General features: G+C 38.1%; 2 protein-coding genes across 4 annotated transcripts; both read right to left on the reverse strand.

The window, feature by feature from the left end:
* Nucleotides 1-861: 861 nt before the first annotated feature.
* Nucleotides 862-4,698, reverse strand: LOC102712706 (nodulation protein H-like). Of its 2 annotated transcripts, none has more exons than XM_006650101.3 (6): nucleotides 4,378-4,698; nucleotides 3,049-3,284; nucleotides 2,710-2,968; nucleotides 1,595-1,774; nucleotides 1,355-1,510; nucleotides 862-1,268 (listed from the first exon to the last, which is right to left on the reverse strand). In XM_006650101.3, the coding sequence occupies exons 1-6, from the start codon at nucleotides 4,444-4,446 to the stop codon at nucleotides 1,095-1,097; spliced, it is 1,074 nt and encodes a 357-aa protein (XP_006650164.1). In that variant the 5' UTR covers nucleotides 4,447-4,698; the 3' UTR covers nucleotides 862-1,094. The 2 variants fall into 2 exon arrangements, with proteins under 2 accessions (XP_006650164.1, XP_015690255.1); XM_015834769.2 differs by lacking the exon at nucleotides 4,378-4,698 and adding an exon at nucleotides 3,688-3,704.
* A 14,353-nt stretch (nucleotides 4,699-19,051) lies between these two features.
* Nucleotides 19,052-22,062, reverse strand: LOC102705708 (probable inactive heme oxygenase 2, chloroplastic). 2 transcript variants are annotated; one of them, XM_006651406.3, is made up of 4 exons: nucleotides 21,440-22,046; nucleotides 20,408-20,631; nucleotides 19,463-19,570; nucleotides 19,052-19,355 (listed from the first exon to the last, which is right to left on the reverse strand). In XM_006651406.3, the coding sequence occupies exons 1-4, from the start codon at nucleotides 22,020-22,022 to the stop codon at nucleotides 19,263-19,265; spliced, it is 1,008 nt and encodes a 335-aa protein (XP_006651469.3). In that variant the 5' UTR covers nucleotides 22,023-22,046; the 3' UTR covers nucleotides 19,052-19,262. The 2 variants fall into 2 exon arrangements, with proteins under 2 accessions (XP_006651469.3, XP_040377591.1); XM_040521657.1 differs by lacking the exon at nucleotides 19,052-19,355 and having other exon boundaries at nucleotides 19,499-19,585; nucleotides 21,440-22,062.
* Between the last annotated feature and the right edge of the window lie 3,083 nt (nucleotides 22,063-25,145).

Raw genomic sequence — 25,145 nt, forward strand, 5'->3', positions numbered from 1 at the left:
ACTTTAAGTAATCATTACATCAAAGTCTGCGAAAGTAGATAATAAATACATTAAAAGTAAATAATGTGAAGAATGATTACATTTGGATACAGTAGATATTATAGAGGATGATTATATTAAGATTTGATAAAGTGAGATGTTTATATTGAGATTTAATAAAGTGAAAGGATAATCTATTTGCTTTTGTATTGGTACGTGTCAGTATGGATGAAAAATAAAGTCCTTTTAGAGCTCAGTATGGATGAAAAATAAAGTCCTTTTAGAGCGGAGAGAAGAGAGTAGGTTTGGATGGAACTTAGAATACCAAGATTGTTGTCAACGGCAGCTAAATTTTAAATTTTAAAATCTAATATTGTAGTAAATTTTAAAATCTAATATTGTAGTTGCTCGTAAGTTTTTATTTCATCGTGGGCTATTTTTCACTATTGACTTTTAATCGTAGATAATACAGATGAGCTTTACCTATAAAAATAACTCCTATAGCTTAACTAATCAGAGCATGTTTAAAGAGTTTTGCAATAATTATTCGCTTCATGCCAAACTGAATTTATGTTCCAAATGTACCACTGCAATAATGAAACATCTTAAACACAACCCCTTCACTCTCCAGAAGATGCTGATAACAAAATCAAAACAGAAACAGTGCAAATTACTGCAAAAGTGCAATGTTCAGTCTAATATCACACTGTGACGTACAGTTTTGAATCGGCAAGAGAATAATAGCCTCTTAGTATCACATCACTCAGTAACATTAACCTGGCCAGGGAAAACAAGTCAGGGGTTAAAACACATGGGTACTAGTTCTTATTTTCGAGCTGGAAACATGTAATAGAGCGGTTAGAAACTCAGCAGTTGACAAGAGAGAAGAATAAGCACCGAAATACACAAGATTAGAATCCTGACCATATCAGTTACAGAAAACATCAAAAAGAAAACCTAGTGTAAAATTAGGGGACCTATCAAAGAACACTCATGGGCAACCGTGGAAATGCGCCGTCAAAATTTTCGCCAGGCACATCAAGGCCAGCTATTTTAGAAAGAAAAGTAACTAGGGGAAGGAAATTTCTATACAAGAAATGTGAAGGCACGTTGTGTCATATTCTGTAGTCAGCATTCAAGAAACTCTCATACTGAGTGCCATTTAGAGCATTGTAGACTTCATCCCAATTTTCAATTTGCTCCGAGAGTGGTTTGGTGTGTATCTTCACATGTCGACTGACTAGTTTCTTCTTTGGTACTTTGAGGAAATCCAGGACATCATAAACTTTCTGCAGGCACAAGGCAGGGCAATACATGTAAGCAAGGTGATGAAATGCAACAGCTATACATCACCAAGATTAACTGCAGATCTCACTGTTCTGTTCTGGATGAGATCCTCATAGTAGATAGTAATGTGGTTGATACTCTTTAGATTTTCAATAGCATCACGAGTGTAATCATCTGCTTGTTTCAGACTCCGTATTAATGATGTTGTGTTGAGTCTCGGCTTATATCTTGCAAGTATATTGGCCTGCACAAGAAGGTGGAAAATAGAGATCAAACTCTGACCAGGGTTAATAAAGAAATTTGCAAGCCAAGATTGGGCAAGTACTACCTCAAACGCGGTGTGAACATGGGCTTTGTGTGTTCCATTCAATTGCTTAAGGTATCTGTCATGATTATTCGCAAGTTGAGATACCAACTGACGGAGGAGGTTCCGTCTGAAGAGAAATATTGCAGAGACTCCTCTTCGATTGAAGTAGTCAGCTACATCCGCATGATTTGCTACAAGACCCTGAATACGTAATATCAGAAAAATGCTAGTTCTGATATGCCAACATTTTAACTATCTGCACAATTAATTAGTTTGACTTGTCTATGCATAAAGCATTTAGACTGATTCATTAAACCTGGAAGAAAAGGCACAATTAAGGATGATACAGAGATTCTAACAATCTGTGTGTGCAGATCTACTTAAAAAAGTTATGATTCAAAACTATCACACTGCAGTTTGTTTAAACCAGCAAGGTGACTCTCGACTAATTCAGTTTCAATAATAAAGCTGTCTTTAGGATATAAACAGAGAGAATACATTCTCACAATCATATTCATGTGTGATCCATTCCAGAGTTCAGCACACAAACAAGAGAAGTGTTCCAATGAATTAACAGGTAAACCATAACAGAAAAGGTGGTAATAATCTAGCCGGTGGGCAATGAGAATTATTACTAGGGGGGACTAAGCCTAACACCTACACTCAATCTCCTTGAGAACAACAGGATGCATAAATCAAGAAATCGATCATATTCATGATTAAACACAAGAGTTTATTCAAAGGGGACAAACTGCTAGTTTCTAATTGCAAGCAAACCCGTACTCGCTACATGATACTCCATAAAGCATACCTAGATCACAAGCATCTAGAATAGAACGTGCATGCATGTCAGTAACAGCCAACAGTACTCGAAGAAAATGCAGAGCTGATCCACATGTATGGGGCTAAATTCTTGCCCAATACACATGGCTGTCGAAATCCAGCTGTATAGAACAGAGCTACAGCAAGCTATTCCATAGTTTCATAAATGGAGCAAAAATGTGGTCCAATATTTAGATCTTGAGGTACGCTTTTGCTTTTCAACTCTCAAGGAAAGATAAAAAACTTTGAACGGCAAGGACGGCGAATTAAGAAAACACAAAAGTATTAATCTAGATTGCACACACTTTTCTCACCTGATTAAGCATCCACTTTAAGCCAACAGCAGCAGTGCATTCATTCTTGGAAGCGCTACTATTCCAATCCAAATTGTACACCTTATCCAATGTCTTTATTATAGATGTCATGTTACTTCTCCTTTCTTTTGAAGAGAAAATTTCACCGTTCGAACTAACATTCATGTGGCTATTAAGAAGAGTTTCAAACCAGCCACTTCCAGAACGTTGTGACGAGATAATTGCGAAGTACCGGACAGGGGTACACATGCATTCACTCCTAAAAAGATAAAATTCATATCAGAGATTACACAATCAAAGTATATAGTATAATGTAAACTGCTTCAGCACAACTATCACCTGCTATAAGTTATTGGTTGTGGGTAATGTACAAAATGAACCTCAGAAGGAGCGATTGCAGACTTATTGCATGACTGTTCCGCAACTTCGATCTTCACTATTCTAGACCAGCTATCACTTCCTAGTTGTTTCATACACATTGTGCAGATAAATATCCCGCAGATCATAGTCATAGCAAAAACAACCATTCTCAATGCGAGAGGTGATTTCTTTGAAGGCTTCACAATCAATGTGTCCTGCGAATAAGTTCCAATCAGTACAAATTAACCAGTAGAAACTAAACAGAGCTACTCAGATCTATAGGCACATCAAAACTAACATTCGCTTTCTTTAGCATCCTACTTCAGAGCAACAACTCATAAACCATATAGATGTTATTATGAGTAGTCATATAATTATAATTCAAGCATATAACCTCAGAAGCGTCAATTTTGGACTTGACAGATAAACAAACATGAAGGATTAGATTTTAAAAGCTAGCTGGTCCTTCATGAACTGAACTACCCAGGTGCTACCCCAAAAAGAGGGAAGGAAAATGGCCCATGTACATGTCCAACATCAATAATGGATCACAAGCCAAAGAATCAAAAAACCCCCCCTTTTTCTGTGTACTGTGCAGTACCAAACTACCAATCTTACGTGTTCCTTTTCCTAACAGTATTACTCAATACTGTACCCCAGATTTATCCCCACTCATCTTTTTGCACTGGAACGAAAGAAATGGACGAATTAATTGACAAGCGTAATAGGAAATACTTGACCAATGGGAAAAAAGAGAAAAAAAAATAATTGCATATCAGAAGGGGCACGAATGTCGGAAAACCAGAAATATTTCTAGAAATGAAAGAAAAGGGAAATAACAGATGCCAAACGTGTCCACCAATAGAAACACAATCTAGCAAACTTCAGTGCAAAAAGAAGAAAACATTACTATGTAAGAAATCATGCGGCGTGAAGAACAGTTTAGGTACAAACCGGTGCTGTACTCGGATGCGAGACAGAAATGGAAGAAGATGTAAATAAGACATTAAAGTTCGTAGATCAGACGGCCGACAAATCAAGAACGTTCCGCATTAAAACAACCGGAGGAGTTTATTGCCACCCTTTACTCTCCTCACGCGGCTGTCACCGAAAACTGCGATTTTTAAAATGCTCATTTTTTCCTGAACGAGAAGAAAACGATGAACTCTAACCAAGGCGGCGGCGAATGCAGAGAAAGATACAATCCTCAAAATCCAGCCTTGAAGTGAAGAAGGTGGAAAACCCTGGAAGAAATTAGAAAACCCCACCCAAAATCAAGAGGAGGAGCAAAGAAGAAAAAAAAAACACCTTGTTCCCGAACTGGTAGCACCAATCCTCGCCGGCGGCGGGCTTGTCCTCCCCCTTGGAACCCCCCATCTCTCTCCCCAACCTCCTCCCCTTCTCGCCTTAAACACGGCACCGGCGCACCGCCCTCCCCAACCCAAGACCCGGTCTCTCCGCCGCGGCCCTCACGGGTGCATTAACCCCGCCGGCGCCGCGCGGAGGGAGGAGGGGAGGAAGGGAGGACCGCGCTACTCGGTTCCAGCGGCGGAGGCGCCGGTGCGGCGGAGGAGGCAAGGCAAGGCAGGGCGGCGCGGGGCGAAATGGGGCGATGAGCTGTGTGCGCTACTGTGCCCTTGTCGCTGTGGAAGTTTTTGGAGAGGAGAGAGAACTAGAGAAAGCTTTAGCTCCTCGGCTCGGCTTCGGCTTCGACTTCGGCTCGGGCTCGGACTTGGCTCGGGTGTGGAAGTGTGTCACTGGTACTACACTTTCGGCTTGGCCGTTTCGGTACGGAAGAGACTTTTTCAGGGAGAGGAGTAGAACCGACTCGTGCTCCTGCTGCTGTGCTGACTTCGTTTTAAAACGGTCTCTTTTTTTTCCCGTTATGTGCATTGGGGTCCTCGTGCCATGTGCAATTTCTAAGTAGGTCCTTTTATTTAGCTATGTGTCTTTGCAAATTTACCATTAATTTTTTTTTCTAAATTAGAAGGATGTTACTAGAATAACAATTTTGCTGGTATATTTGTAATTTTCTAGTGACATTTTATAAAAACTTTCAAAATCAGTGGCACATTTACTGGTATTTTTGGCAATTATCTAGTGACATTTTATAAAAAAAAAAACTTTCTAAAACCAGTGGCACATTGCAGTTGCCTCTTTTATTTATTGCTGGCACATCTGGTAGCATAAACCCTTTTGTTGAGAAATCCAACTACTTGTTAATAAGCTTAAAAAAAACTACTTGTTAATACTCCTATTACATTTAGCAACCATCTAAATGTCTCTTTAGTTTGGTCCTTACAAAATTGTCGTTGGGAACTGATAACACCTTAATTATTTTATTGCTTCTGTTTTAGTGGGTTGCCAAGTGAAAAGCAGCAAGGATAAGTCAGTGCATCCCTCCCCTTCATCTCCCTTAGAAGTTTTAAAAAATAATATTTTTTGTAGCTTCATTTGTCACGTCCCGACCCTAGGAACCCCCTTCCCTCACACAACCAACACACATGTCTTTTCTACGCATTTTGTCCTCACTCATGCGCACCCGAGAATCACACAACCGACACACATGTCTTTTCTGCGCACTTTGTCCTTACTCATGCGCACCCGAGAATGACTTCCTGGCGCACTTTGTCCTCACTCATGCGCACCCGAGAATCACACAACCAACACAAATGTCTTTTCTGCGCACTTTGTGCTCACTCATGCGCACCTGAGAATGACTTCCCGGCGCACTTTGTCCTCACTCATGCACACCCGAGAATGACTTCCCGGTCGGTCACCTATCCTAAGATTGCTACAGGCCAAGCACGCTTAACCATCTTTTCTACGCATTTTGTCCTCACTCATGATTGCTCCAGGCTAAGCACGCTTAACCTTGGAGTTCTCTCGAGATAAGATTTCGAAAAAGAAGTTGCAACTTGTTGATACGAGTATTCTATCAAATCCTATTAAGTCTTGGGCTGGAATGTTACATCATTACACAATATAAAAGCTTCTAAAATATAATTTAGCTACTATACATTTTTATGAGGAATTTATTTGTTACATGCTATATAGCATGTGATTTGTGTTGCTATTTTTAATGTAAATCATCTTTCATATTCTATATAAAAAATTTATGCTATTACGTCTTGAAAGCAATTCCTCTTTCATACCCCAACAAATCACTTGTAAAAAAAGAATTTTGAAACATATAAAAAAAGCTCTTCTATGTCATGAAAGGACTACAAAAAATATTATAATTTCCTGAAAGTGTGTTGGGGGGCTAATCTTGTGAACCCTTCTGTGTATGTAAGAATTATTCAGAAAATACATGGTCCAATATGATACTATAGAATAGTTGATAAACTTGATTGTATATTATAGAACAAGTGGTAAATTATTGAACCAGAACAAATTAAGCGGTATAGATTAAAAACATACTTCCTCCATTCTAAAATGTGAAAATTCGTAAAAAATATGAAAATTCGTAGTATTTGAATATTATAACAAAATAAACATTCACATCAATCAATTCCTATTCATTTTTTTCAGTTTTATCCCTAACATACACTCTCGTCTAATTAATTTCTTATTTATTAAGGAGTATTATAATATTTTTCTTTTGAAGCTTAGTTTCTTCTAAACAACGTAGAACGCTTATTTTTAGAGGCAGATACGGAAGATACAAAGTAGCAGGCGGGGAGGGGAGGGGGCATACGGAGAGTTTTCAAGTCTAAATTTGCGGGTTTTTTTCTTGTTTTGTTGACGGTGAGCGGCGGGTGATGCGATGGAAGAGAAGGGCGATCGTTGTTTTGTCCTACCGATAAACGTAACGTAGAACGTACGGCACGCTGTGAGGGTCGGGTCGTCGAAACGCGAAACCACCGGCCGGCCGGCAGAAGAAGAGATCTATCGAATCGAATCGAAGATCGAGCAGTTTATTAGTTGGTCTCGGTCAAAACGCTCGCTCGCTCGCACGTGCCACAGCTGGTAGCATTAGCAAGAGTATGCGTTGTACGGGCGGTACGTACGATCCAGCGCGCGTACACGTATACGTTACGGTTTCTAAGGAGTACTCGCTAATTAACACTGTTTTAGTCAGCGAGCGTACCTCCACTTGGGAGAAATATATACTCTCTTCCATCCAGTCACGCGTAGAATCTAGCGTGGGGATAGAGCCCTCGCTACCACCATTAAAACTACTGAAGTCTCTACTACCAGTTGGTTACTGGATTGTACGAGCCGAACTGTTTAGAGCAAGTTTAATAACAGATCCAGTTATAAGTTTATATTAGAGTTAATACTTATAATAGGTTAGCTACAAAGTTGTCTCTTATATTTTTCTCTTATTTTTATAGTTAATGCACATATCTTGTAGCATGTATAGAGCGAGCTCTTCCATGAGAGTTAACATCTATCATTTATTTACTTTCTCTCCTTTTCACATAGGCTTATAATTAATTTATAGCCTGCTATTGTACTTGCTCTTAGACGTTTTATCTGGGTCATACAATAAATACAACAATGTAGTTGAAATTAAAACTACATGATTGTATTATTATGAGATGGAGGTGGTAAGTAATAAGGAAAATATTAAAGAAAAAACCAGGTAGGTTAAAATTGCTATGCTACTTATAATTAAATGAGACTATCTGTTTAATTATTTGTTGTTTGATTTTTCTTCACTGCCCGTCACTTGTGTTCCCTCTCTATTTATGTGTGTGTTTTCTTAACTTGTTTGTTCACATATGTCTTATTTTTCCACGGGGTAAAACAAATCGTGCATGCAACAGATCTCTTCACCACACTAACGGCTCAAAATCACGTATATAACGGGTGAGCCAGCCGCTACAGATATATCATCAGCTGTAAATTAACAGCTCGATTGCACGCACCGGTCGTTAAATTAATTCACATGTAAACGTTATTTATTTTATATAAAAAAAAAGATGTGTAAAGTTATATGCCATAAAACCAAACAAACATCGCACTTGGCCTCAATCCTTGCGAAGCCTAGTGTCTCCGATCTAAATCCTAGCATGTGTTAGGGACGCACATGCGTGCGTGTGTGCAGGTGTGTTACAGTGTGAGTGTGGTGTGCGTTCGTGTGTATTCTGAGTTGTATCTTTAAAAAATTACTCATAAATTAACGGTTATTCGAATAAGGAGTATAGTTGTAGAATGTTGCAAGCAGGGGTCACGTGGTGGTGAGTTGTTACGCATTTAATCCTCATCTAATTATTTATCTAATCCAAATATTATAAGCGCATGGACTCTGATGATGGCGTTCCAAATGGATGTCCACCGTGTATATATATATATAATAATGCATGTTTGTTTTGCCGGTCTTGTAGCTAGTGTGTTTCGTGATCACACAAGGTTAAGTTTAATCATGGACGTGGAGTCGTACCAAACAGCCTGGTTGCAGCATATATGTACACTTCGGATGCGTGAAATGAATGAATAAATGATCGTGTCTCAGTATTTTCGCTTATATATGTTTATATTTATAAGCTAAAATTAAAATTTAAAGTTAATTTTAGATTTTTCTTATAGTTTACTTTTTTTCGATTACTTATAAAATATATATATATAATTATTTTTACATCTTTAATAAACCATTTCGCTCCGGCTTAAAAGAAGAAAGACGAGGGGCTCACATTATGCATGCACGGAGCTGATGCTCGAGTCAAAACTCAGGGATTCCCAGGGGCGTCTAGATAGCTTTAATTTAGTGGCTTATCGATCAACCGAACGATCCCGTTTAGTTTTATTTATTTCGGTGGTCGTTGCTGCATTAGTAACAAACAGAGATCACGATCGATCCGGTCAAATTTAATTAATGAACGATCGATCCGGTCAAATTTAATTAATGAACTGATGATAATTAATTAAGGCCAATATATCGATCTGGATATTCGTGGAACTCGATTCAGTTCGAGCGATAGTACGTACTGTACGTACGTACGGCATATCAATCTAAAGTCAAAAACAACGCTAAATTATTTCCCCGATCGCTGCTTAAGCTGTTCGTGTTTTTCTCTTTTTTTAAAAAAAAAATGTGTAGTATAGTAGCTAACTTTGATCTAATTTTTTTTCAATTACATGGCAAACTTATTGACACTACACACTCAAAGAGCTCTAATATATTTTTACTATAATTTTGTTAATGGGTATGGTTTTACTTTAGTTTTATTGGCTTTTTTAAAAAAGTTATTTTACTCCTAGGTGAAAATATTTAATTGGTCAACCTTTTTGAAAAATATAATTATGTGCGTGCTTAAATAGAGAACAACATTAGTGAATAGAGTGGTTAGATTTTGATGGAAGGATGATAAAAGTGATACCGATCACATAATTATAAAAATGATTAGAAGTCAGTATAGAATCTTTATTTTTTTTCACGGCAAATATAATCTTATGCCCCTCTACCTAATGTAAGCACTTGTGCTTAAAATTTATCTCGAAATATAACAACTTCTAGGAATTAGATAAGTGTCTTGAGTGGTATCCTTCAATGAGGGAAGATTTCTTTTTCTATCTGGTTTAATTTATCCAAAATTCATTTGATTCCTTACATACTACCCCCCCCCCTCCCAAAAACACAATTAAATTTTTTATCAAGTGAAATTATATAAATGATGGTAATGATTGGTTGAGATGACGAAGTATGTGGAGAAACTAAACGAGATATAGTTGTGATGGTTGAAATAATAAAACAATAGGTGGAGAAGTTTCTATATTGTAAACTTTATTTTGAACAAACCACCAGCACGGATGAACCAATTTTTTTAATATAGTGAAAAAGTATATATTTACATGTGGAAAAACAAACTGAGACTATACCTATGGTGAACTTGGAAGAAAAAAAGGCTATATTTTTTTCTATGTATGTATTAGTGATTAATCTGAGAACATCGATCTCATCTATCCGAGAATGGACAGTATTTTTTTGCCCTTCTTCTTGAATATTAGGTTGCGTTCAGTGCCAAAAAAATTTTAGAAGAGAGATCATATCTACGCGTACGGTCACATATTTGAAGCATTGAACGTAGTCTAATTATAAAATAAATTTTAGATTTCGATTGAAAACCATGAGACTAATCTTTTGAGTCTAATTAATCGATCATTAGCACACATTAGTTACTGTAGCACTTATGATTAATCATATACTAATTAGGCTCAAAAGATTTGTTTGTAATTTGTTTTGATGTTTATGTATATTTAATAATATTTTATTTAAATGTCTAAAGAGTCCGGATAAATTTTGGAGAAAAATTTTTGGGACTAAACAGGGCCTATTGTGAGAGCACTAGCGTGTGAGACAAGCAGCGAGAGAGAAGGAATTGAATATAACAACGAATGCATTGCAGTGCATGGGGTGAAGGACCCTAGCTTTCCCGTGGAACGTGGCGCAGTTGGCTCAACTCGTGTCTCGCGTACGGTAGGCCGCGATCACATGCGTGTATGTGCGCATCATCCATATAAATTCTTTGGGTGCTCACCGGAAGTGAGCCTAATTTTAGTAGTGGTGGTGCTGCGGTCCATCTAGTGGATAACAACACACTAGCACTAACATTGACACTACCTATTTAGTTCTGCTTAATTATTACCAGCTGCTAGCTAGTCTGGGGCAACGGCAACGACAAACCCAGAAAAAATCTTAAACAAATACTTGAAAAATCTAAAATAGAAAATTTTGACGTGCTATAAGATTTTGATATAAAAAATCTATTGAGCCATATAAATCAAAATTTAAAGGTGATTTGATATATTTTTAAATCATGACTTATGGAGCAGTCTGTGAGTCACAACTCACCGTAGGTAGACTCTACAAGTATATATCACGTTTATTGATCTGATGATAATGACAGTGCTATTACGATAAAGGACGTGAATTCGTCGGCCGGTGCCTAAAGTGTGTTGTGCAAACAGGAGAGCCATACGGGTGTAGTGTCTCACCTAACTCCATACACTTAATCCATCGATAACCTTTCAGAAGCTTCTTCCAAAAAGTGCGTGTACGTAGACATGATAAGGAAAAAGGGCTCGATCGATCCTCCCCATCCATGATGGTTAATTGCTAGTTGCTGATGGTATCATCGTTTGAAATATGCTAGTCGCTCTGTTTTTATTTACTCGTCAATTTAACCATTATTTTATTTTTTTTAAATTAATGTCTTAAGATGATATTTAGTTCTTAAGTTGGCATATGCACTCAGAAACTTATTCCCCACTCAACTATGGTCATTTTATAAGGCCATATATTTCACCTGGGGGTCATTAATCGTTTGGCTTAAAAAAACTGAACGATATATTTAAAATAATAATAATTTATGAATAAAACTTATATATATATATATATATATTCCGAGTGATTAAAAAGTAAGTGTTGAAAAATAAAATACGATAAAAAAACCCAAATGAACTTCAAATTTAAGGTAAAGTACGAGTAGAAGCGAAAAGATAAAAGTGATGGACAAATGTTGATTGTATTGATACCCATGTACGTATGATAAAATCAGTAACAAATAAATGAGAAAAAAAAAGAGTACTCTATGGTTCCATAATTTTGACGTTCGTTCAAATTACGAAAGGGAGGAAGTGGCTAGCTAGCTATAGTGCATACGATTAATTCACGAATTTGTATAGGGTTGTTAGTTCACTTAAATGGCCTAGCTACATACGTGTTCTTCGTAGTGTGTAGTTCGTTAAAATTACAACCCTCAATTTAATGAGCATATGCAGGGAAAAAGAAACTCACCACTATCATGTACGCACGCATATGCATCCACCTTACTAATAATTAATTAATTAAACCAGAGAAATTCCAAATTAATGTGTACTAATATTATTGTGCCTGCATGCACTGGGTCAGCTGGGTGGATACAATTAATTTAAGCTGGTTGTCGGCAACATAAAGCTGGTAATAATGCCATGGAGTAGCAGAAAGTGCCAGAGAAAGCTGCGTGAAATACCGCCTTTGTTTCATATCGTAAGGCTTTTTAATTTTATCTAAATTCATTCATTAATAAATGTATATAATATATATAAATTTAGATTTATTAATATAAATCTAGACATAGCTAGCAAGGTCTTATATTATGAAACGGAGGGAGTATTATACAATTAGATCACACATATATAGCTGAAAGATGATAATTCAGAGAATTTCAGCTGAGATAGTATCATTTAGCATCGATTGGATGAGCTGCCTTTCTCCTCGTCTTTGCGTAATTCTCAAGTAGATTCCCATCAATTGCGTGCTTTCTCGTGTAGCAGAAGTGTGATGATACGCTTCGGTTATTAACCTTCATATTACAACCAAATTAACTAAAAGGCTACTAGAGGCTAGGATAACGAAAGCGTGTGCACAAAGCAGGAGCCTTTTTAGATTATTTTACTACCGAGAACCATTTATTAATTCTTAGAGCTAGATGCAGCAAGCCAAGAACGGCTAAGATCACTTCACCATTACTGTTTCTCTCGTCATGCTCCCATCGCCTTAAAATAAGTGGTACTTTAGAAAAGTTCTGATAAATTAAGTAGTATTAACGTAAAATAGTATTTATGCTCTATTTATTTTCCCTTTTGATGATAAAAGGATGCGTTAATAATTATACATGTGTGCATTTACTCTGTTTTCATCCATTTCAAAGCCCAATATAGTCACTTATTTTAGGATAATATTTTTTTATTAAAATGGTTAATTATTTTGGGACAGAAAGGGTATCATATATTAACACATTATCTTGTTCTCTTATTTTTCACTATAAAGTTAACTAATGCACCATTTAATTCAGTTGGTAGGATGAACTCATCGGTGGCAAAAAAAAAAAGTAAGGGCTCATTTACTGTATGATTAATTAAATGTTAACGGACTCTGGAGAAAAAATGGAAAAATAATATTTTCCTAAATTATTGGGACCTATTTCATTAATCATTTCTATATTATTTAACATACATTAGTTCCATTAATCATTTCTATATTATTTAACATAGATTAAGGTTGAGAGAAAAATACTTGGGTCACCCTCTCGTCAGATGAGGGATGGATGGAAGTAGGCAGGGACGGAGCCACGTGGTAGCTTGGGGCTTGAGTCTCATGCCTAACTGAAAAAAAATCATTAGGAAATTAATATGTTTTAGTTAAAACTTATTTTAAAGATTTATATTTTATTATTGAGCTACATGTTTGGTAAATCTTTGTTTCCGCCCATGGACTCCTGGAGGGAGGGTAGTGGTAGGCGGGATGAAATAAATTTGACTGAAATTTAGGTAATATTGTTATAAATAGTGCTAGAAATACATATAATGAAACCATTTTAAGCCATACAATTGCCTATATTTAAACCATAGAATATTGCAAGTTCACACAGTTGGGTTTTTTAAGCTCCCTAGCACATGGTATATAGCAGTTTGGCGTTATTTTTCTCAGGTACGAGTTACTACATTATCACAACACTATGCTTCTTAAGCCTTAAGGGGTCTGGATTGTCGTCACTATTCATGCAAGGAGCATAGTAAAAAAATAGCAAGAACAGGGTCAAAATACTTTAGCAAATATGGTATGTTACTATGTAGTTGATCTAGTCCGTCTGTTTTAATCCAACCAAAAAAAATGATCCAAAGTTCGGTTATTGTAGTCCTCTACAGTAGCACGTGCTACTGTAGAGGATCTGGATTGGTCGTCAAGCGGAGTGACCTTTAAAGCTTTCTATATAGAAATTTATTAGAATACTTTTAAGACTTCTTTTGTACCAAAATAAGTGACTGTTTTGACTATAAATTTTGTTCCAAGTGACTACTTTGGGACGTATAAGAAAAGAAACAAGGGTAGATACGAACATGTATAATTATTGTATCTTTTGAGTAGTAATGTTAACACATGTGTCCATCACCAAAATGGTAACCAGATAGGGGTAGTAGATCATTTTACTTGAGTATTAACTTATCTAAAATCAGCCAAACTAGTCATTTTTTGGGTGGGTGCATTTTCAATTTTTAGATATTTGATTAATTTATATGTGCTCTTAAATATTGGTCATGAAATCAGAATATATAATCTGCTATCCATCCTGCCCATCTAATAATTAAGTTGAACAGGGCCTGAGCTTATCAGTATATGGGAAGGAAAATATATTTGAGTAAATCTCACAGAACAGACATAATACCGCCTGTAGTTTTCTGAAATTTCCTCAAAAATGTTTTATATGCTGTCACTTTGCATGTTGGTACTTGGAGCTCGAGAGGCAAATGACCGATCCCTCAGTCGCATAATAAATGAATTTAAAGCTGGACAAGTATTAAGAAAACTGAGTTTCAGGGAAAATATTGTGATTGGTTGAGAAGAGAAAGTAAAAGAGAAAACATAGTTTTGGAAGGTTATGATTAGTTAAAAAGAGAAGCATATGTGTAGAAATTGTTATATTTTATGATAAATTGTAAATGGAAGAAGTGGTTACTTTTAGGATGGGTGGAGTAGTTTTTTTAAGGTTAACAAGTGATCATAGATGTGGGTTTTTCACATGAATAAGAAGGAACGTAGACATGGGTCTTGCCTTATGACCTTTGTATACCTTAAATGTCAGGGTTAATTAAATCCATACCATTATAAATTTATGAGTTTAAAAAAATACCATTATAATTAACTAAATTGGAGATATGCAATTAAAATTCTTGTTCTATTTTAAACATGTCATTTTCTATGCTTTGAAGACCACTAGACCCACATGAGTCCACCGTATTTTCGTATCATTCAAAATGTCCTTATCTCAACATCACTGACATGTAGGCCCTGTCTTTCTTTTCTTCATTCTTCTCTCCCGATTCTTCTTCTTCTCCCCAGCCTTCCCCGGCGCCGTTGGTCAGCCACACCACTCCACCATCCCCTCCCCACGCTTTGATGCACCTTCCTCTCTTCTTCTACCTCTGTCTACTTGAGGAGGGCAGCCACCAGTCCACCACTCAGCGCACGCCCACACACCCAGCCAGAGCACGAGAGGAGGAGTGGTGCTCACTCACGCTTGACGAGGGCGTAGCCGCATAGCAGCGCCGACGGTGGTGCACGTGGTGCTGTGGCAACGGAAGGCGGAAGGGGTGGCACGCTCACCAGATCTACGGCCCACCGCTGATCCTCCTCCTCCGTCACTTTTGCGTCCTCGCCACTGCCGCCACCTGCAACGGCACGCCTACTGGTGTTTGGAGGTGGAAGATAAGGGCCCACGTGTCATCAAGGTGAGAGAAGAGAGATGAAACATGGTTATTTTGGGCGATACGAAAATATAGTGGACTGTCGGTGGGTCCAGTGGTCTTCATAGCGTCGAAAATGGCATGTCTAAGATAGAGAAAGAATGATAATGGCATATCTCCAATTTAATGAATTGTAATGGTATTTTCTAAAGTCGCAAATTTATAATGGCATAGATCTAATTTAGGGTATTCCATCGGGTTTATAACATACTCTGTTTGTATTTTTAATAGTTGAAGTAATTTATTTTTTGGTACCTATTTAGTCAATTCTTTTTAAAAAAATTGTGAAAATATGTGGAACTGTAAGTTATAATTAAAATACATATAGTAACAAATAAAATAAATAATAGTTATATAAGTCTTTTTAATAATACAAATGGTCAAACACATGCCAAAAATATCTACGATGTCATCGATTGAAATATGAAGAGAGAGAATGGCCATGTTCGCCCCCCTCTCTTCCTAACAACAGATTCCCTGGTGTATTGTTTATAAAAATTTCTATAGAAAAGTTGCTTTAAGAATCATCCTATTCTATTTTATAATTTTATAATTAATAATTAATTAATCATATATTGATTTATTCCTATATTTTTTCGCTGGATAACTAACACCGCTTTTGCTCCAAATGAGCGGCCTCTGTCATTAAGATAATAAATCTTATAGGTAAACGATAGGTGATTTACGGGTCTGATGAGTCATAAAATAATCGACGAAGTTTTTTTTTGAACCGTTAATCACCGAACTTAGGATGTGATAAAAAAGATTAAATTATGCTATGCATTACTACAAGATAGAAAGCACGTCGGAATATGATGTGCGAGCATGTGTACGTCCACGATATTACTTTATTTTGTGTGTGTGAGGCTGTTCTTGATGACATGTTGCAGAGTGAGCGACAACATGATGCGTGGCACTTGGTACACTGGTGGATGGTGCCAGCGTGTGTGCACCCATTGCGTTGGATGAAGATTTTGTTTTCAGCTCGGTCAACAAAATAAAATCCCTATCTGCTGTACTTTCTCAATAAACCCAATTCGTTGGATGCAAAAGATTGTTTTCAAAGTGATCAGCCCCATATTTTCGCTTTTACTTATGCTTATAAGGCAAAATTTAAATTTTCAAACTTAAATTTGATGTTAATTTTGGGGTATTTTTTTTCATCCTAGTTTATTTTTTAGAAATCTTTTTAAGATTGCTAGTAACATATATATATATATATAACTTTTATTTATAAATTGCTTTTTATTTCTAAATATGTCATTTGCTTTTTTTCCCTCTGGAAAAGCTAAACAATCACCCTAGATATTTCATATGGATGCATGCCCCGTAAATTTTCTTTACCGGTGTTAAAAAGAAGCTTTCAAGTATTGTATCAAACTAGAGAACGTTTCAAGGCCAGCAATTCAAATTCAAAGTAGCGGAGCCATTTTATTCCAGTAATTCTGCATGTATAGATGGTGATGCTCCATTGCCATTGCTATTGGGAGGCATTTAACTTCTTGTTACTCTTAAAAATGGCACCTAACATATTTGCTATCCGCTGTCTATGACATGTGGACCATCATGTGTCTATAACATGTAGACCCTCATGTGTCTATGACATGTGGGTCCAATAATAAATATATTAGCCCTATTTTAAAAAGTGGCAAAAAGTTAATTATTCCGCTATTTGGAGCGGAGCAAATCCCACATGGCGGGGACCAATCAGAGCCGGCGAGACCGACCATCTGTCCACTGTGACTGTGGGAGCCTGCAGCAAAGCAACACGCTGATGAATCAGCAAGAGAGCACAGCATTCCTTGTGAATTTTGGGGCATGCACAGCAGATACATACATATCCAAATAACACTAGATGGGGGTATATCTGGCTCACTCGTGACTTGAGTTCCAACAACCACATTTACCCGTGATAGATGGGGGTATATTGATTGTTATGGGTCGTAAATAAACGCAATGTATGCGGTACTTCAGTACTTGTGCATCAACTTGCAGGTTCATTTTTTCGGTTTTCGAAGAAGAAAAAGACAAACGATATATTTACAAACAAAAACTAATTTATAAATAAAATTTTTATATATGTGTTCGTAGCGATTTAAAAGTCAATGTTGAAAAATAAACTATGATGAAAAAACCTTAAAATCAATTTAAATGTTTAAAATTTAAATTTTTAGCTTATAAGCATAAGAAAAAAAACAAAAGATGGTGGTGCCAGTCCTGCACAGATCAAGCAGGGATGATGGCAGGATTTGGTACAAGCGAAGCAAGTTCATTGCAAGGATAATGGGGAAAATATAGGGTGGAAAGTATCAACTTAGGTGAAAACTCGTGTGAACCATGACCAAAATGTCTTTAGTCCTAATGTAGTGTCGTTACAGCATTCTGAGAAATGACAAGGTACAAGGAGGAGACGAAATTTTGGCAGCCATATGGTTCCTGGCTGGCTAAATTTTGGCCGGCATATGGTTCCTGGCTGGCTAGCAATGGTGTTCTGTTGCTCAATGAATGTCAGGCTGGCATCATTGCGCAGAACGCGTGATCCCATCATCCCATAGCTTGCTCAGACCATCCTGACAGCACCAAGAATCTTCAACTTTTTCTTCACCTTGGCACAGTCCAAAGTTGCTGAAAGCAAGAGCTCACTCCAACAAGCAGCTCCACCATGCACGCCAGAAAAGAGGCTATTGTGTGGCCTGGTACTTCGATGTCCAGGATAGTGCTCACTGCTCGGCCCAGTCTCACACCAAGGATACTGCTGAATCAGATGTCAGCATAGTTAATACGTAGGATCGAACAAGATCAAATAAACCTACTAGAGAGGGGGTGAATGGTAGAGAAAAACAAAACCTAAAAATTTTTCGCGGAATAAAGGATTACCTCTGTCGAAGAAATTGACGAAGACTTGCTACCTTGATCACGTCGCTCCTGTGTCGCCGCTACCTTGATCGCGCCGCTCATGTGCCGCCGAGCAGATCATCGAATCGCGCCACTCCTATGACGTCGATCGGATCGTCGGAATCCAAAAAATCATCAGTAGATAAAAGTCGAAAACGTAGATTGAATGATCTTGACTTTAAGTGCACCAACAGCACTCCTATCAAAATCGTCGATCTAGAATCAACAACTAAGTCTCACAAAAGCACACCGGAGGCATACCCCTCGGTCTCTATTTATATCGAAAAGTCTATCACCAAATAGGAGTAGGACTCCTTATACTAATATGGCTCATCTCTTAGTTTTCCTAATTAAATCCAACATGCCAAAATCAGCCGTGCTGCAGTAATCCGACTGCTACAGTGCCCGCCGCGCTACAGTAATCCGATCCGTTGCTACAGTGCCGCGCGCTACAGTAATACGGTTGCTACAGTATCGTGCGCTACAGTATCCGACGCTGCTACAGTGTCCGAACCTGTAGCAAATTCCTTTCCTTTTCTCATCCAGTTTTGATCCGATTTACTTCCCGATTTTTCCGGCGCTTACACACACAACATGTGAAGCCCGTTACGATTCCATCCCACACGGTGTTGCTTCACCATGTGCCAACTCGTATTCAATATCGTCACCTGACATCCTCGATCGTCCGGACCTCAGCTCCTCCCTGAGCCTAATCACGATCCCACCGCCATTGACCGATATTGACCTCAAGTCACCTGCACAACTAGAGACAAACCAACCGTTTCCGAGCACAGATATCGCAACCTGACTCACATTAATTACACACACTCGCACCAGCACCTTAATTGTTTCCAAACCAAATTCAATTTATAAACCAAATCGCAAGCCAATTGTTCATCAGAAAATATTAATCATGCTTATGATCTTACATAATATACGCATTGTCTTCAACAAAAATGACTGCACTAAGCCTCGAGTTTAATGATCTCTAGCTTTCCTGTCTTCCGGAATAGTAGTAGATTGTATGAAGATTGTAGGTTGAGTATAAGTTCATCTATGATGAACTATAAGATGATTAAGCGAACAATCCGTCCCAAATACTGGAAACATTTTGCAGCTTCCTTCAAGCACAAGTTCCTGTCCTTCCGAGACCAGTGCTGGACAGTTTAACAGATAGACTAATCAGATTAAGCATATAGCTTCCATGGCAAAATACCAGTTTCAAGCATATAAGAAAACAGGGAAGTCATCATGAAGTGGGTACCTTGCTAAGTTCATTAAGCCTCTCTCTGGCATCTTTTAGTAAAAGTTCTACATCAGTATCCCATTTGTAGAACTCTAGTTCCCTTCCTTCAAAAATTTTCTTGCAGATCTATTGCATTTCAAACTAATACTTCTTCAGAGAACAGTTAAATATATTATGTGTTCAAAAAAAAACACTTACAGAACTGTAATAGTACAAAGTAAACTTGCTTCAGTACTCGAAATATCTAGGATCAGTATCATGATGGAGCAGGTGTGAATATGATTTAGGGAATATGAAAGCTTAAACAGAACATCATACATTGCCTTCAAAAGGTTAATGGTGCATACAAGCGTTCTCAACATCACAAAATAATAGGTAGAGAGAACAATGCAATATTTCTCTATTCTTGTTTAAGAAGATCCATTGCTAATCTGGGTCCGTTTGGTTGAAGCTAATGGCTGTCAATATCTGGCCAAAAAGTTGGTTGGTAAATCCATGACCAAACTCCGGCGATGCCATATTTTGGTGGGTTAGGTAGCAATTTCTGCTACAAGCCATTAGCATCAAGGGATGGTTGAAACCAAATGTTTAATAATCTGGTGTCCCCAAATAACTGAGAAACATCAAATTTCATAGCCATAAAGGCAATGTGTCAATCTAAATGTTTAGCTTTTGCCCTGTTGTCATCTCCATTCAAAAAGTTCCACACTGCAAATCAATTCAATAGAAAATATGCTGAGACATAAAACAATGAATTCGCAATGAACCACCCCATCTGATGACAAAGCAATGTCAAAATTCAGTATCTTCCTTTTAGTCTAAGTGGTTTATATTTTAGTTGATAATTTAATGGACAATAGGTGGAGATTTAATCAGGTATGGAATGATATGAGAGTGATAGTTCCACCAACAGTTTATTACACAAGTTAATGGGGACTTAATTAAATATGGAAAGAGCATTACCTTGTTACCTACCGCCACCCCTCCAGTTGTATGTGCAAAATAAATATTGTAATAGTGGGAAAGGAAAGCTGGGGGATTGCTCTCAGCAAGTTCAGTCAGATAAGTCGCATATGTTGATCCAGGAGTACTTGGCTCTGGAATTGCAATTCCTTGTTCTCTGAACCACTCCAAATCTTTTGCAATTCTAGCTGAACGTTCCAGACCACTTTTCCTGAAGTGAACATCTGTATGAAAATTATGTAGATGATATGTAAGTAACTGCAGTTTCTGTTGCAGAGATTGAACAAAGTTCCTTACAGAGGTATTGAATGATCCTTAAGAGACATGTGAAAGTATGTAGCATGTACTACCGTGTGCTGAACAATTCAATTTGGATCGCATTCTAGGTAACATGGTTGGTGTCTCATGCTAATCAAGTTATCAGAAAAAGATATTACTGTCAATTCATTGCAGAGATCATCATGCAGATCCTCAAGTACACTATGATGCATGATGCCTTCAACACACTTCATTACTGATATGGTCTGCCATCTACACTCCAGAACATCCGAAAAGAATCATTTCTTTCACGGTGCACCACTAAAGGGGATTCAACCATCACCCGTAGGATGATTGCTGCATGCGCAGAACATGCCCTTGCGCTAAAGTGCAGCTTACACCATTTGGCACTAAATGTCTTCCAACATTGAATCTTATATAATTTTCATCTCGCATCACAACTTCACAACATGTGTCAAGTTCCACCAAAGAATCACAACCTTAATTGTAACCTTAAATATCGCCCAAAAGAATTTTGCAACCTTCACTGCATACCCAAGCGAGCACTCAAAATGGGATTCCTATCATCTAGCTTTGTAACCGCAGACATGTCCTCACCGACATATTTTACCATCCTGCTACCAACAAGTGATGCTCTAAATCTATGATTCCTGAAAAATTAGGAAATTCTAATTGCATAGGGAACTGAAGACTAAGCTAATAAAGAAACTGTACTGTAATGGGAGGGGATTGGATAGGAGGAATCGCACTCACAGGCGACGTCGGTGGACTCGGCCACGATCCGCTCGACGGTGTCGAACACGAGCTTGCTGTCCACCAGGTACTTGACGAACCCCTCCATGCTCGGCATCCACTCGCCCTCCAACCCCGCTCCCTCCTCCTCCTCCTCCTCCTCCTCAATCACGGCGTCGCCATCGTAGTCCTCGTCCTCCTCCTCCTCCGACGCCGACGCACTCTCACCCACACCATCGCCCACCTCCTCCTCCTCCACCTCCTCGGCCCCCGTCCCCGGTTCGTCCTCGAGGGTGGTCCGCTTGGGGTTCCGTAGGCGCATGGCCACGAACCGCATCTCCTCGGCGACGCCCACCGCCTCGCCGGGGTACTGCCTCGGGTACCGCCGCGGCGGCGGCTTCGCCGGCTGCGCCTCCGCCTCCGCCACCGGGGGAGGCGAAGGGGAGGGAGCGCAGCGGGCCACCGTTAGGGCTACTACCCGGCCCCTTACTAGCATTGGCTGGGTAAAGCAGCGCAGCGGCCGCGCTGTCCGGGGAGGCGGAAGCTGCGGCCGCCGCGGTGGCGCGACCGCCGAGGCGACGCCGGCGGCGGCGGCGAGCGGCATCAGGGGGGGTTTAACGGGTTATCCACTCGCGCAACGGGCGTCCTCTGCAAACCGTGTAGTGTTAGCTGTAAAAGCGAATTTTATATTTCCGCTTTCGTCTGGCGTATACGCATTATCGGATACTGGTTCTGCTTCTCGGAGGCGTAAAGATTTCTTTCCTGCAGAATGTAAATGGGCCTCCATATTGGGCCTGTGATCTATGATGGGCCGTTATGTTTTGGGCCGAGCATATTCAGTTTTTTTCCTCAAGAAGGGTGCTGGTATAATTAATAGTTTTAATGGGTTATTGATGTGTTTGAATCATTGAATGTGCGCGTGGGTAACTAATGGCATGTAAAATAGTTTGCGTCCACGCAGACAGTTAAACAGTTAAATTGTATAATAGGTTGTTTATTCAGTTGTTTATTCAGTTGTTTGAATCATAATTAATATATTATTTCTTTTGTTTTGTATTTGTCGCATGCAGGCTAATGCACGGAATTTTTTTTAAGACAGGTTACATACAACCTAGGAGTATGTGCACGAAAACTAGATGAATGAAACGACGACCGCTAATTTTTTCAAAGTTAATGATAACACGTAGGATGATTAATATGAGGATGTATATATACAATCTTTAATGTCTCGTTGTTATACATGTCCTAACCCTCCACGCATGTAAAACGAAGACTCGTTACCAGGGTTCACTTTACTACCGGTAACCGCCATGGTTAATGCGGTAACTGGTCAAATCACCAGTAACCTCTACTGCATCACGGCGGTTTGATTCAAATGAATTTCAACCAAATTCAAAATTTTGCAAAAAAATTGTCAAAAAATCACAAAATTCTTGGTAATAAATATGGAGTTGTAGAGTAGTTTGGTGATAAATTTTATGAAAATAATGTTTCTAGGATCAAAATCTAATGTAAAACCGATAAAATATGGCAAAAATAAATAAATGTTCCATGAGTATATGAGTGTACGAGTGATAAGAGCTAAAGTGGCATGCTCAGTTGTATGCCCGGTAGCAATCAACTGCTCCATGGATAGGAAAAATTGAGAGGATTACGAGGCATAATTGTTTCAGGCTCAGGCCTTGATGTTCATGTCTACAGAGTACAATATTATTAGCAGTAGAGTATGTAGACTCCGTAGCTATGTAACCTTCATATATATTATATCAATAGCTGCAGTGCAACTCAACTTTAACCCTTTTTGGCTAATCAATGGTTATAGTGTTTCAGTCGTACGTAGATAATACAATTGGGTCGTACGTATAGCGGGACTGATATTATATCTTTATTTAATTGGCCGTACGTATAGCGGAACTGATATTATATCTTTATTTGTGTCATGTCTCATGGATAATATTTAGATGTATGGTTTATGATGGTATCATGGACATTATAATATTTGTATAGCAGAAACTATAATGTTTCTATTATTTAATAATGTATTATGGTGTATTTGCATGAGTTTTAAATATTAATTGTATTATATACTGGTTACTCATTGGGAATTATCATCTATGATTGTTAGAATATCCCACTTTTAGCAACTAATATGTCATGTACCAAATATATCATAGTATATTTTTTCCTTTTTCTTTTTTTTTCCATTTAGCTCATAGTTTTCTACTGAAACTGAAACTGTGTGGTTTTAACAAGAAAGCTTCGAAGCTTGTGGAGCTTGAAATTCAAATTTTGGAACATTACGGTTTCCGCGTGGTAATAGCTCGTAGGATGGTTTCTTGTTTAATTTGCATGATTAATTATGTGATAACTAAAAATTTAGAAAATGGATCAATATGACTTTTAAATGCCTTCTAAAGTATCTTTCATATAGATTTGTTTAAAAAGAAGCATACCATTTAGCAGTTCGAAAAATATACATGCAGAAAATAAGAGCAGAATTGTATTACTATGTGTAAGCTTTACCCCACAACTTGGTGCGCATCCAGATAGCGTTGAAATGATTAAAAACAACTGATTGAAAATCAATGAACATACCGAGAGAACTTTTAAGCAAAGATGTTGACAGCTTCCATTTCCAAAAATTCTCAAAAGCTTTCTATTAATGAGCAGATTCTTAAATGTTACTAATACTACTCGTTGTCAAAATATATAAGGTATTGGGATTAATAGAGCCTCTTATATTTTAGGACATTAGAACTTTCAAATTCAAAGTTCAGGTACCGGCGCCGCACAGAGTTTCCGCAGATACATACACCTTTGCATTGCACCTGACCACCACCACCATTACCGGATTGTAAAGTTCGGTAGATAAATCTTGTTCGTAGTGAAAAACATACGTACGGCAATGCCTAGTCCGTCGTATAATTTTGGTAATTAGATCTAACCCAAAGTGCAATTTACTCAAAAATATTTGACAATAGGTGCTTGCTTGCAAGCTGCGGCACACAGGAGTACAAGACACCACAACATTTTGCCAAAATCTGCAAAATAGCCGCCAAAATCTGCAAGAGATCCTAGATAGTGGACAAATCAAAACTACAATGTGAAATTGATTCCAACCAAGGTACACAAGTCATTACTTAATTTATTGGTCGTTTCCATTGTTTGTATTCTCTCAAAGTTGCCTATATATATAACATGGAAAAGATGAGTGCTTCCTGTTATGCAGCACTTCTTATATGCGTATTTTACAACACAAAATGATGTGCGATTTCGCCTTTGCGTGCCACACGCAGCTTAATTAGATGGTGTGATAATTCGACAATTAATCTTCTTGCAATCATTCTGTTCAACGAAAATGGATATATAGTTACTTGCGTCAAAATGAGCAACGAAATTAACGTGAAGGCACCACCATCTAATAGTTTACATCCAGAGATGTAGAAGTAATTGTGTAGCCCTAGGAAGATAATCTCAAAGCTGTACCCATATGGCAATTTAAATTTCAATACCAACACTTTGGATTTTGAAAAGAAAAAGGAAACCCAACATTAGCTAGCTAGGACATGAATTGATTGAAGATCGTCGTGGGACATTCCTAGGTGGCTCATGTTGAATAGTCTCACATTGGTTGTTGAGAGACAATGGACCTAGGATATAAGTGGGGGAGCCCCTCACCTTAATGGCTAGCTTTTGAAGTGGGAAATGTCCTTTACGATCCTACAAT

This window comes from Oryza brachyantha, chromosome 3 (genome assembly GCF_000231095.2).
Source record: "Oryza brachyantha chromosome 3, ObraRS2, whole genome shotgun sequence".
NCBI lineage: Eukaryota > Viridiplantae > Streptophyta > Magnoliopsida > Poales > Poaceae > Oryza > Oryza brachyantha.

What these genes read in the sequence shown, in the direction of transcription:
- LOC102705708 (XM_006651406.3), bottom strand. Translation starts at nt 22,022, where the DNA reads ATGCCGCTCGCCGCCGCCGCCGGCGTCGCCTCGGCGGTCGCGCCACCG. An exon ending in CGAGTCCACCGACGTCGCCT is followed by an intron (nt 20,632 to 21,439) that starts GTGAGTGCGATT and finishes ATTTTCATACAG; the next exon opens with ATGTTCACTTCAGGAAAAGT. An exon ending in GGCTTAATGAACTTAGCAAG is followed by an intron (nt 19,356 to 19,462) that starts GTACCCACTTCA and finishes TAAACTGTCCAG; the next exon opens with CACTGGTCTCGGAAGGACAG.
- LOC102712706 (XM_006650101.3), bottom strand. Translation starts at nt 4,446, where the DNA reads ATGGGGGGTTCCAAGGGGGAGGACAAGCCCGCCGCCGGCGAGGATTGG. An exon ending in ATGTTCACACCGCGTTTGAG is followed by an intron (nt 1,511 to 1,594) that starts GTAGTACTTGCC and finishes CTTCTTGTGCAG; the next exon opens with GCCAATATACTTGCAAGATA. An exon ending in ATCTCATCCAGAACAGAACA is followed by an intron (nt 1,269 to 1,354) that starts GTGAGATCTGCA and finishes TTGTGCCTGCAG; the next exon opens with AAAGTTTATGATGTCCTGGA.